The following is a 13,686-nucleotide window of genomic DNA, read 5'->3' as shown; positions in this document are numbered from 1 at the left end:
TTTTGTGTTGCAGTTTGGACACTCAGGCTCAAAAAGGTTCGCCATCACTGGTCTAGGCTGTGATACAGAAACTGCTATTTTCTAGAATAAACTATGAGTTTAACAGTGCGATCATAAGTAGAGTATAACTCTTCCAAATCCACAGAAGGGTGCATCTTTGCTTAGGACTGCACTGTAAATCCCAAAACTAGAGAACAGTTAAAATATTTGAAGCACAGCTAACAAGTTTTAGAAGGGCACAATTACTTGTATTGCAACCCCTTTCTTTAGAAGACAATTTCAGTGTTTTCAGTGAAGGTCCCTTTCTACCAAGTGTGTTTAGGATGGAAGTCTTAGACAGGATATTCTTAAAAACATAAGCCAATTCTATAAAGGAAAATCAACACACCAACTGGTAGGGTATTCAAGAACAATAACAACAAAAAAAGTTGAACCCATTAAGAACATTGTTCTAATGTTCGAATGGATTCCATTTCAAGTAATGAAAGCTGATCAGGCAGGTACATGATCAAAACAGCAGTAACAGCATTACATATCTCTAAATTCAGTGAGAGCAGATTTAAACAACTTAGCTGTTTGATATCTAAACCACAGTTAACAGGACTATCCAGCAGCTCACAGAATTGTAACTATTCACACATCTCTCTAAGAATGGCAGGATGAAAGTAAATATATTTGTTGCCCTCAAAATCAACATTTCCCTCCACCTTTCATTTCAGAACTTCATACGTGCCAGGAAATATGGCATGAGCCGGCAAACAGAGTACAGCCAGAATTTTCCATGAGTGGGATGGTATCATTTGATACTTCTAAATGAGAACTCCACGTCCATGTTTACAATTTCATTACAGATTCCCCACATAACTAGCCGAGAGTGAGAAACATTATGTTCAGCAGCTCTCTTTGCTACTTTCTTCCAGAGATTATTAGAACCACTCCAGATTGCAATATATATTTGCCAAATGTTCCCTATTATCAGGAAGTTAAAGGGCACTTGCTTCTTATTATATTAGGTCTAAACTTAACACAGAGAATTTCTATTCTATAAAACATCCATGTCCCAGTATACTACTGGACACTGTTGGCAATGAGATCCTTAAAAGATAGGGGTCACACTGCAAGGTGAAACAAGAGCAGTTAGAGATTTCCCATATTTTAATGGCAATAATAAGCAGAAGAGGCATGTCTGTCATCAACAAAGGCTGCAGAGATTTGCACCCAAGTCCTCACTCATTTTGTTAACAAAGCACTAAGCAATGTCCAACACACATTTATTTCACCTGACTTTGCATAACTTGCCATAATAGGAACACATGATTGCAAGACCGCTCCCCTCTTCCAACATATATGCAAACAGGCAAGGTCTTAACTAGAAGAGCTATTTGGAATAGTTAGCAAAAAAGATGCCAGGACATGGTACATACTCAAAACTGCACTAACATTTTTGTAATGCCCACTACCATTCAACATTGTGAATACTCTAGTAGCCAAAAAGAGAAGAAAGGAAAGTTCAATTTTAGTAGTATACCCAGCCAGAAGAAATGACTGCTTCCAAGTTACAGGCATTTTAGCTTTCATTGTGAAAGGGTTGTCATGAATATGGCCTGGAATACAGGGGAACAGTTTCTGGCCTTCACTAAAAATAATGGAGGATGTTTCTAGGGTCAGAAACAAGACTGGCCTGGCCTCTCAGCTAGAAATACTAAATAGGGAGCCCAGAGACCCAAAATAGAACAAGCCTTGGAGAGAAACAAAGGAGTAACAAACTAATATGGCCTTCATAGATCTGAAACAGCATAATTAATATCAGTAGATAAAAAGCATTTCTGAGCTTTGATGCAAGAAGCATCTAAGAATGGTAAGAATGTCCAACTAAATACAGAGTTCAAATATGGAGGGTTTTGGCTGAAGGCCAACAGATATCATATATATGAAAAGCCTGTAATCACTATTTTTAAATATACTTTGTTATGATAAAAAGTACCAAGAATGAGGTTACATACCTTCTTAAAATATATAATATTTAAATATTTACATATATATTATATATACAAAATATAACAACAACAACAACAACAGATGTATGTACTGTCCTTCAGGACAACTTAACACCCACTCAGAGCAGTTTACAAAGTATGTTATTATTATCCCCACAACGATCACCCAGTGAGGTGGGTGGTGCTGAGAGAGTTCTGGAGAGTTGTGACTGACCCAAGATCACCCAGCTTGCTTCAAATGGAGGAGTGGGGAATCAAAACCTGGTTCTCCAGATTAGAGTCCCATTGCTCTTAACCACTACACAAAACTGGCTCTTTTGCCAGGAGATTAACGATCTGATATAGGAAAATTAATTAGATACTTTGGGCTTCTGAAGAGCACTTCTATATCGAATTAATTACCTGGGAGTCTCCCTACATGGGACATCTTACATGAGAATGCTCAAGTGTAGGGAGATGCAATGCTAGCCAGGAAGTGTGGTTTAAAAAGACAGAGCCAAAAGCTCTGTCAATTTCACCTCTACAGAGCTGGCATAGATCCCTCCTCAAAGGGTTTGTTAATTTCCTCTTAGCCTCCCAGAATGCTCTATCAATTTCATCTCCCCTTAGGGGAGGTGAAAAGGAAATTAAGGAACCCTCTGAGGAGCAATCTTTGCCAGCTCTGTAGAGAGGTGAAATTGACAGAGCCTTCGGTTTTGTCTTTTTAAACTAGGCTTCCCAGCTAACATTGTCTCATTACACTTGAGCATTCTCATGTAAGATGTCACCTGCAGAGAGACTCTGGAACACTGTAAAACCGACCCGAACATTGAAAATAATCTGAAGAACCCAAAACATAAACCAGGTTGCATACTCAGTAATTCCCAGTCTTTATGGAGTAGCAACACCCTAGTGTTGTTTGATTTTGTGACACTACCACCCTTTTCTCCTACACAGAATAAATAAATTAAGCCATTAGGGAAAACATTCATGTAGTATTGCACTTGAAATTCCATGCAGAAACTTCCAATCAAACAAATTATGACACCTGCTTCCTTCTGACTGCAGCCTGCGTTGCTCCTGAAAATTCAGTTTCTGAGACCTGGTGAACAGATTAATAATTCTCTCCCATTCTCTCCCCTCCCCAACACACAAAATAAGTGTCATCTCAAGCTTGTACTCAAGCAGGAAGAAAGTTATTATCAGTAAGAGTTCCTTAAGAAGCACATTGACAACAAATACAAGTAGTCTATGATGAGATAACACCTTTTGGGCATACTCTGTTGCAACAGGGACAGAGTTCCTACAAGTGAAGAAAATTCCCATCTTGAGGGTCGAGGCTTCTAAATTAAATTCTGTCTGAAGTTAAGGCTTCAATAAACTCATCTTCGGGCAAAAATCCTCAACCCTGACTATCATATCAATGAAATGAAATCAGAAAAAAAGTCAACAAGTATTTTTATAGGTAACAAGTGGGCTTTCTGCAGAAACAAGCAGAACAGTTAAATTATGGTGTAGGCCTGGCCTGGTTCATGTTATATAAATTACACTGCAAATATTTACTCCTAATACAAGGGTACATAGGGAAGGAAGAGAGGAGCTTGGAGAAAACCCCAAAAGCCAAGATAATAGATATGGTAGATATTTTGCAAGAGGGAAAAGATTGCAGCCCCTAATCTAATAAATAGTCTTTGGCAAATTGTACCTGTAGGACACAAAGCCAGGCATCACATCCTCAACAAATACTAAACTGACTAACTCTAGAAGTTACTCTTTGTTTACTGTATATGCTTGAGTTGTTTCCTGAACACCAAGTATTTTGTTAACTGAGTAAGTTTTGCAAAAAATGATTAGGTGATATTTGTTCCACAAATATCAGCTAGTAAGTGCATGAATTTTGATCCCTTTTAGGTATATCTGCAAGCATGACTGGTTCAAGACATCTATGTGGATCTCCCATATGAAGCCACCCACCATCTAGCACCAAAGAACATTAGTTAGGAAAAAAAGGCAATATGATGGCATAACCCATTTTAGGCTTATTAATGTGATGCCATAACCCATTTTAGTACAGAATCTGAAGATCTCTCTCACTCACTAGGATCTAAATAGCAATAACCCTTGGTTGTTAAAATCCTCATGTACAGAAGACAGCCTGACACTTGTGTTTATGCTTAAAAGCAGTAAGAGGGGTTTATGTTTAAAAGCAGTAAGAGAGCCAGTTTGGTGTAGTGGTTAAGAGCGTAGGACTCTAATCTGGAGAACCAGGTTTGATTCCTCACCCCTCCACTTAAAGCCAGCTGGGTGACCTTGGGTCAGTCACAACTTCTAGCTCTCTCAGCCTCATCTACCTCACAGAGTGTTTTGTTGTGGGAATAACAACAACATACTTTGTAAACTGCTATGAGTGGGTGTTAAGTCATCCTGAAGGGCGGTATATAAATCTGCTGCTGCTGCTGCTGCTGCTGCTGCTGCTGCTGCTGCTGTTGTTCCAGGACTTCACTCACCTGTCCCCAATTCTAATAGTAATTTGCTAAACTGCTGACATACTCATAACATCCTCTACATGGACACAAAATGTTAACTAAGAGAGCATACTTAGCTATATTATATACATTATAAATAACCTCATTTTCTAAAGAGATAATACAAGGTGACATGTCCTGTTCCAGACTTTAAGAATGTTCTCACAATCAAAGCAGCTTGATGAGATGTTCACTGTGCCAGTTCAACATGAACACACTTGCCTCTCATTTCACAGCCTGTTGGTTTAAAACCAATTTGTATGACTGTACAATCTACTGCTTTCTAAAGACAATACAAGCTAACAAATTCAGGCTTTTGAATTCCCTTCAGGATCAAGCTAAACATAGCTTTGAGGAAGGCAGTCTATCACTCTGGAATTCATTAATACTGTATGCAAGACATACTCCATGCTGCCAAATTCTTGACCATACAAATTAGACATTTTAAGCACTGTGGGGTGCTTATTTTTGTTTACAGTAGAGCACTGTGTCCCTGGAAGCTTTCCAGGCATGTAAAATTTGTGTCTCCTTAGCAGATAAATGCAGTTTGCTACACTCAAGTAATTAAAGGTCAGATGACAAAGTCTATACTACAAAATTAGTTTTATTTCAAGCTTGTTTAAATGTCAAAATTCCCATTCAAAGCACTCTGGGAACTGTACTTTTGTAAGGGGGATCACAACCTTATCATCATCACTACCTCTACCACCACCACAAACTGTTCCCAAGAGTCCTTGGGGAAGCCAAAACATTTAAGTTGGGTTCAATGACCTAATTTTCTCACAATGCTATCTTTTTTTGTTGTGGGCTAATGATCACTTCCCAAACTCCAGGGCTGCAACCTTGGATTTTTCATTAACAAGCCACTTATCTCTCCTAACAAAAGGAAAAGAAAAAGAGGACAAATCCAGTACCAACGCTGTGTCTTACTCCTCTCACTCTAGACTTACTCAGAAAACAGAATGCTTTTCACATATCAGTGCAACTCCAAATGACCTCTAGATCATCTAAAACAAAATAACTGTTCGAGGGAGGCAAAGCACATGGTCAGCAAGCTTGTAATTTTGCATATTATTTCAAATCCCAGTATAAAAAATAGCTCATCTTGGATAAATCAAACCAAAGACTCTGTTCCAACACAAGTAATGGATACGTTGATTTAATCAGTGATCTATACATGCTGGATCCAAGCTTTCCATGAACAGAATATGTTCACAGAAGGGATTTTTACCACCTTCTCCTTCCCTCTACAGCTCTTGCCTCCCCTCAAAAAGCCACAGTCCCCAGAGCAGTATGATATGTGGTTTTGGGGGTGCAGCAAAAAGGGGAAAATCACTGAAATCATTTTTGCTGACTGCTGTACAAGCTTTTGCTTTACTTGAGGAATGTGTGTGTGGCGGGGGGGGGGTGGTCTTCCAATTCTTCTTCCTGCAGCAACCCTTTACAGCATTCCTCTGTGCTGCGCTGACTAGTGTTTCATGTGGCCTCTCCAAACCCCAGATTTCTAGATGGTGCAATGGGAACTCCAGAAGACAGCAACAAAAATCCTTTCCACAAACTTGGTCTGTTTGCGTAAAGCTTGGATCCAATCAAATAGAAAGATGAGGATGTCGCTGGTTTTTAGATTTGTTTTCGACACTACAGCTGGATCATCCTCAGCCAAGGTGTCTAGGAATCTTTTCTATGACTCATGACAATTTTTACTAAATAGTGACAAGTAAATTACAGAATAGCCCTAAAATTGATCTAACTACTCATTTTATCTTCAAAATACTGAGAAGTATGCAAAACTGAGAAAGAGTAACTGAACCAGCATTGCCCAGTGAGTTTCATGGAAGCGCAGGGGTGTAAGGCTAGGAGGACTCCCTAGAGCCTAGCCCATAACTCTAACTACTACACCACACTCATCTTCTTTCCCCACAGATCCCTATCATTCTGTCAGTTTGCAGCTATTGCTATCTACAGTATGCCAAGTTCCTTCCTCAAACATTTTATTTTGGTCAGGGACTGACAAATTCTGGATCAGCCCCCAATTGTGCAAGAATAATTTTTTTAAAAATGCAAATGAAGAAGTCATCTTAAAGTTTGGGATTGTGAAATACAGGAACTGCAGAACCATGATCTCAGCAACCTACAGCGATAGCTAATAATGCTAATATGTTATTTCAGCATAATCAAAAGAATAAAAGAACTAGACCTTTATGGGCCAAACCTCACATCTTATTCAGCAACATCATGCTATTTGACCGTGCAGTAAATGTGCTAGTTTTTCAGATGTAGTGGTTCATTCAAAAAATTGTCTTTGATCTAGGTGAGAAGTAAGGGGGGGGGGTGAAAGCAGTGAGAATAAGGAGAGTACAAAAAGAATTTAACTATTCATCTGACCATGCCATTTTCTAAAGAAAAGCTGGAGCCTCAGTGGCAGTTTCTCCCACTATGGTCTTTAGTTACACTGGTTATGCAAGTTTGTATTCTCCAACTCTTCATGCCCCAAAGAACTCTGAAAATATTTTTTTAGTGGTAGAAGCATCATCATATTAATCATATTTCCTTTAAAAAGAGTGCAAGTATATTCCTTTAGCCTTTTAAAAGGAACAAAAAAGTGAACATTTTCCTTAGGAATGTAACTGCTAGACAAAAAAATGTTTCCAGTCTACTCCATAGCACTGATGTGTATGGGACTAGGGAAAGCAATGAAAATTAAGAAGAGCTAAAGGAGGCTTCTTCTGCAAAAACGAGGTCCCATGCCACACCATGCCCATTACTGCTAGACTTATCAAGCTACCAATGCTGGAATAAGGCTACTGCTACAGTAGGATGGGGCAGCTCCCACTACTCCACAGAAATACACTTGTGCAGATAGCTAGAGCAGATACCAGATATACTCAACACTGGAGGGAACTACTAATTCAGACTGAGGTAAGAATGCCACCTGGTGGATTATGGTGTTTCAAGATTAACCTGTTTTGACTCTTCTTTGGTAGACAAGACTGGGCATGATCGAAAACACAACTACTATTGCTGCTTGTCAAGCAGAGACAGGGTTATTTCAGCTGAAATACAGTCTTGCATAAAGCTGCATAGATTGAATGGTTAAACAGGTTGTTTAAGCTAAGATTTTCTTGGTCATGGATTCCTAAAAAAAAACTGTTAGTTACAAGAGAACTATGTCAAAACAAGGCTTTTTCAGGGAACAGGCTAACATCTCAATAGGAACAATCTAAACCATTCATGTTATGCTACTGTACATGAAAAATGTGACAGTATGAGAGAAACCATGTTAAAAGGAAAATAGCCTCATAGACCAAATGTCATTTAATGACTACCCCAAAATGATTCCTTAATACAGATACAGATGTTTCTTATTTTCAGTGAGCACAGAAACTCAATTTATCTGTAAGCATTCTCAAAAGGCACGTGAGAATTATGCATACAACAGCCAATTCCTTGTTTCCATCTCTTTGCCTCACTCTAGAAGAAGTCAAGAAATGGAACCCGAGGGATCAATTCTAAGGAGATCTTATAAAAATCCTTGAGAGGAAGTTAAGTGGAACATAACCAGCACTGCTGTTGAGAAAAGGCAATACCTCTTCACCCAAGGATTCCAGGCTCATCAGTAACTGATCAGCTACCCCTATTTACTTTCTCCCCTACATGAATGGCTGTCACTGAAAAAGACACAGTTCTGACAGGAACAAAACCTCTTTCCTGTGCCTGATACTGGAAGGCTGGCCTCCACCAAGATGGAGCCCTGGAGGGCACAATGCATCTGTGTCTACAGCACAAAGATTCATTGTTTGCACTCCCCACTCCAGCCTCTGCAACAGACGGGACCTCTAACAGGCATTCTGCAAGCATAAATTAATAGTAGATTACTTCCAGAAGTTCTTCTGTAGTAGCATTGCTTGTTTATATAGAAGCATGTTTCCTTTACTGGAAGAAACAAATGCAGACAAGACTAATGAATGCTGTGAAACACAGCAGGAACAAATGCATACTAAGATGAAGTTATTGCACAATTTTGGCAAAAAGAAAACAGAATATCATACTTGAGGGCCCAAATAGGTTCTAGATACAATAATGCCTAATTCAACATCCTGAGTAATATGAAACAACTACTATACAATGCTTAAAAGCAGCTACTATACAAGGTTTACAAAATGGAGACAAAGTTGCTATACTGCACACAGTAAGTTACATGTTGCATGTTAATTATGATTAGACAAGCAGTCGTTAGCAATCCAAGTTAAATTTAAGAGAATTACTGAACTTTTGCATCTCAAAATTTTATTTTATTTTCAAAGTTTTAAGGCAATAGTTGTTTCATAAAACTTCCCAGACACAGCAGTGATAAAGTTCATGGTAATATTATATACGAGATACATCTGAAAACAAATTGATGAGTTAGCCAAGAAACCCTGCTACATGATTACAAGAAAATACACCAGAGGCACACACCCTTATTTTCCATGTACTGTAGCAGTTTAATGAATTAGCTATACAGTTATATTAAACATACTTTAGGGCCAGCAATCTGAATTTAAATGAGAGCGTCTTTCACATCACACCAGTTAACAACAAAATCAACATTTTTATTATTAGTACAGTACAAATGCTATCTTAAACATTCATTTAAGATAGCATTGTGCACTTGAAGCTGCTTATAAGTTTTAACTAAAGTGAGTATTATACTACACCCAGTCTCTCTCAAAGAGAGATCCAAAATATTGCATGATCAACAAATCAATGTCAGTTCTGAAAAATGAGGCCTTTAAATGCAGATGATCGAGTAATAAGAAAGGTTTACAAATAAGTCCATTAAGGTTGCTAGCTAGCCTAAAAGATTATTTACCAGCTAGGCCACCTTCTCTGATGGCCAGTGCTTGCCAAAATTCATTTCTAAATAATGGCCACCAGACCCTATGGGAACATTTTTCATAGCACACTTTCCTCCCTTCTCTCAAACCTAGGCCCTCTGACATCTTTCTCCAGGCAAAGTAACCAATCACTCTTTCCATAGAGGTAACAGTGTAATTACTCTTCCCTTCAGCAGTTAAGGTTTGTGAACATTCGATAGGTTTTTCTAGTTCTGTAAACCTAGTCCTACCCCCCCCCACCCCTGCCAAGCCCCTTCCCTGTCCTGCCATCTCTGGAATCACACAACTTCCATGCACTGTTTCCACCACGCACATTCTGTTCATCATCTCCCTCAGCCTGAGCACATTGACGAGAGTGTGAAAGGAAACATGTGTTGCAATTACTAAGGCATACCCCATATCATGAGTGATTTTGGTTTAACTTCCAACAGACTCCCACAGGCTTGGATCTGAACATTGTTACTAGAAGCAATATGAAAAAAATAACTCCATTACCCTGTTCCTATCACTATCACAGATGCCTTCTATTTTTAAGACCTGCATGAGACTCCACACCCCATTGGCCTCTTGAGCCCATCAGCCTGCACACCTCCCCTGCCTTCCTGATCCCTCCAACACACAATTTCTTCCTTCTAGTACTTGCACATGCCTCTTCTTCCAAACAAACCTCCTTAACTGATTTTCAACTTTCCATGACCAAAGTGAATGTTTGTAACAGCCCATTGTGCAAGAATTTCTTCCTTGAACTACTCTGTTATATGGCTCCTTAGCCACAATTTGGTCTCTAGCATACAATCAATTTAAGACATGAGAAAGAAAGAGCAATTGTGTTATAGTACTGAGGAATGCACAACACAGAATCAAATGGCAAGCACAAGATCCAACTTACTACATGTCAAATGGGTAGTACCTACTTCCATCCTTCACTCGCTGGCAGATGCTTATGAGATGTATCTATACTTCACCAAACCCTGTAAGACTTGTCATGCATACAAAGCCATCTCTAAGTTGAATTTTGGAAAGGCAAAATAAGAAGTGCATTGGTCAGAAGAGTTTAAGCCAACATGTCAGTTCTATATACTATAGCACTTTATTCTATAGTATCAAGCCATTCCTTTAACTGCTCATGTTTGTTCCTCACTTTTCCCTAGATACCTGCCTCCCAAAAGAAAGCATCCCCTGGCACCTTAAATACTACCTTGTTTAGTGTGACACATTTTCAAAGGCAGGAGCCTACCTCAACAACACACCCAGGGATGCAGTATACAATTTAGATTTGATGAAATGCACAAACAGCAAACAAAGCTCGAATCACCAGTTCCTTTTTGTACCATAATCATTACTTCAACTAAGAGATAAGAATTAATTAAGAAGTCTGACCTTTCTGCAGCTTCTCTGTCTTCTAACTTTTTAAAAAATACCATGACCTTGAGGTCAGAGATATAATGTCCATAGGCACCAAAATGTTCTCCCACTGATTTCTGTAGGTTTCCATTTATGGTGCCTGCTTTCTGTTCATTCATTATCAGCAACATATTTATCCCACCCTTCCTCCAAGAACCTCTGGATGGCATACATGGTTTCCCCTTCCTTTTTCATCCTTACAACAGCCCCATGAAGTGAAGTTAAACTGAGAAATAGTGATTGGCCAGTGCTAGAAAGCAGGGGGGAGGGGGCGCTAGACCTCTATACTGCTCTTATTGGGGCACTAATTTGTCTAGCAGATCAGCATATAAACATTATTAATCTGCTTGTTAGTCCTACAGATTGCCTGCTGTCTGAAAGGGGCCACTGGACTAAATGAGACACTGATTTGATGCAAGGGAGCTCTTCTTATGTTCTTAAACTTGTTCACTTTTTTAGTGTGTTTTCTTTGTTGTTGCAAAGTAAACCCTTCCTGGAACTTCACAGACTACATTTTCTTGTATAGGGAAGAGCCTTGAGAAATATTTCATATTTGGGTACTGACAATCTGACCCAAAAATACACACATACAACACATGTGAATTGTGGAAGGCACATGCTTGCTTTAAGATGCATCTGCTTTTGGATGTATAGAAAAGGCACCTGAGAACAGCTTGAGCCTATTTTACATAAGAAAAACTAACAAATAATTCAGATATGTACCCTGACCTTGATAGCCCAGGCAAGCCCAATCTCATCAGACCTCAGAAGCTAAATAGGGTCAGTCTCCAACAAAGACCAGGGTTGCAGAGGCAGGCAATGGCAAATCACCTCTGTTAATCTCTTGCCATGAAAACTCTACTAGGGGTCACCATAAGTCATCTATGACTTGAGGGCACCCTCTACCACCAATTCAGATATACATCCTTCCTAAAGGAAGCAGAACCTGCACATTCTGAGTTCGGGTACTTGCACCCAGATGCAAAACTTCCCATAAGAAACAGAAAAGTAGTACATATGTGTATCTTAGTTGTATTCTCATGTCCACCAAAACACATATTATGATCATAACATCTGACCTGAATGTTCCCTTTGCCCCTTTAAATGTTTGATTCGCCCTGCCCAGTGACCTAATATATGAAACTACACACGTGAAGTGGCCAAAAATATCCTGTACAAGAAGACACAATACTTCAAGACTCGCATCCTTTCCCTAAACAGACTACTGCTCAACGCCATTCACACTTCTCTCCCTCAAAGATTCGCCTACGCCTACTTATCTACCCATCCCCCATCGTCCCGAGGCCTCTAACAATGACTTCTTCCCGAAGCTTGCCCCCGTCACTGCCGAGGCCTCCTGCCGCTTCTCCCCCCTACCCCCAGGGTCTCCCTCCGTTCCCCTCGAGTTGGCATCCACTATCTTGCCCCCAGCAGCCCCTTTCTGCTTCCCTGCCCTGCCCTGCGAGGCCTCAACTCCGCCCCTCTGCCCCCTTTGCCCCTCCTCCTACCTGTGCGGGCTCCACGCTGGCCGGTAACCCCTCGGGCAAGGCCTGGAAGAGGAGCAGGGCCATGGCACCGAAGAGCCTCCTCTCCATCCCCCCCACCCCCCGTTCCCCGGCTCGCTTCACCCGGCTACTGTGGGCTTGACCCGGGAACTGAGGCACCCGGGAGGCTTACCCCGCCCATGCTGCGGCTCCCATTGGACAGGAGGCGGGCTTTCTTCCTTTTCATAGGCCTTCGTCGCTGCTACTTAAAACATGACTTTAGAAACGGAGCCAGCAGGTGTGGAGTTCTGCCCCCTCGCCAGACGCAACGGAAAGGGGCGAGGAGGTGGCCATGCTGAGTGTGTCGGAAACGTGTTCAGACGCCGAAAGAGACGTTCCGCCGGCCTCCCAGACACGTTTAAAGAGACTGAAAGAGACCGGAAAACTTATCGCGAGAAAAGGCGGTTTTAACGCAACCCAGTGTAAGCCCGTTGATTGCAGTGAGCTTAAACTGAAGTAACTCCACATAAAATTGATTGAAATGGGCTTAGGCTGGACTGCCTCAGGAGGCTAAGATCCAGATAATTCATGCTATGGTATTTCGGCTGCTATGTATGGATGTGAAAAGCCGGACAATGAAAAAAGCTGACAAGGAAGAATATCTTAAATGTGCTGGAGATTTTTGTTTTTCGAATACTATAGATCACCAAAAAGAAAATTAGTGGGTTCTAGATCAAAAGCCTGAATTCTCCCTAGAACCTAAACTAAGGCTTTGATTACATCATGATGCGACAAGATTCACAAAGACAGTAAAGCTAAGAGAAGTTGAAGGCATTAGGAAAGAGGAACACCGAAAATTAGATGGATGGGCTTGATAAAGGAAGCCTCAGCCTTCAGTTTGCAAGAACTAAGCAAACCCATCAATGATAGGACGTTTTGAAGGTCATTAATTCATAGGATCACCCTAAGTCAAAAGTGATCTGCAGCACATAAACACACACATTCTAGAAATATTAAAAAATAGCATATAGAAATGTTATTCTAGAAAAGCAGGTTCACATTCACCATCCTTTGGTGATTCATCAGTAGTGGTCCACACACCTACTCTGAGTGGATCAGCTAGTCTTGATTGAATCATGCTCATAGGTGGTCTCCAGTGTAATGCACCTGCTGGAGAAACTTAGCCTTTGGACATTTTTGTGATAACTATTCCCCTCAACCCATTGTTTGTATATGTACCTGTCCCAACTTAATGTTAACATATGGGCATCTGACAAAATGGGCACTGGCTGATGAAGCGTCTGCTACAGTAGTCTTTAATGTGCGACAGACATAGTAGTTTTGGTTGTAGCAGACTAATATGGCGTCATAATGAGGGAAACCCCAGGAACCTCACATTTGACAAAAATATATCAAACAA

At 40.4% G+C, this 13,686-nt stretch overlaps 1 protein-coding gene across 2 annotated transcripts in view; it reads right to left on the bottom strand.

Annotated features, from left to right (window-relative positions):
* Positions 1-12,514, bottom strand: part of WBP1L (WW domain binding protein 1 like) — a 64,961-nt gene extending 52,447 nt beyond the window's left edge. The window contains exon 1 of one of the 2 annotated variants that reach the window (XM_054983614.1): positions 12,460-12,514. In XM_054983614.1, the coding sequence (XP_054839589.1) occupies positions 12,460-12,513 (54 nt within the window). In that variant the 5' untranslated portion in view covers position 12,514. Of the gene's footprint in view, positions 1-12,290; positions 12,406-12,459 lie in introns of those variants that run through there. The other variant, XM_054983613.1, reaches the window with a different exon arrangement.
* Positions 12,515-13,686: the final 1,172 nt, after the last annotated feature.

Source organism: Eublepharis macularius, chromosome 6, assembly GCF_028583425.1.
Source record: "Eublepharis macularius isolate TG4126 chromosome 6, MPM_Emac_v1.0, whole genome shotgun sequence".
In the NCBI taxonomy this organism is placed as follows: Eukaryota; Metazoa; Chordata; class Lepidosauria; order Squamata; family Eublepharidae; genus Eublepharis; species Eublepharis macularius.
Note: the sequence above shows the minus strand (reverse complement) of the source record. Positions and strands in the feature narration are given on the sequence as shown.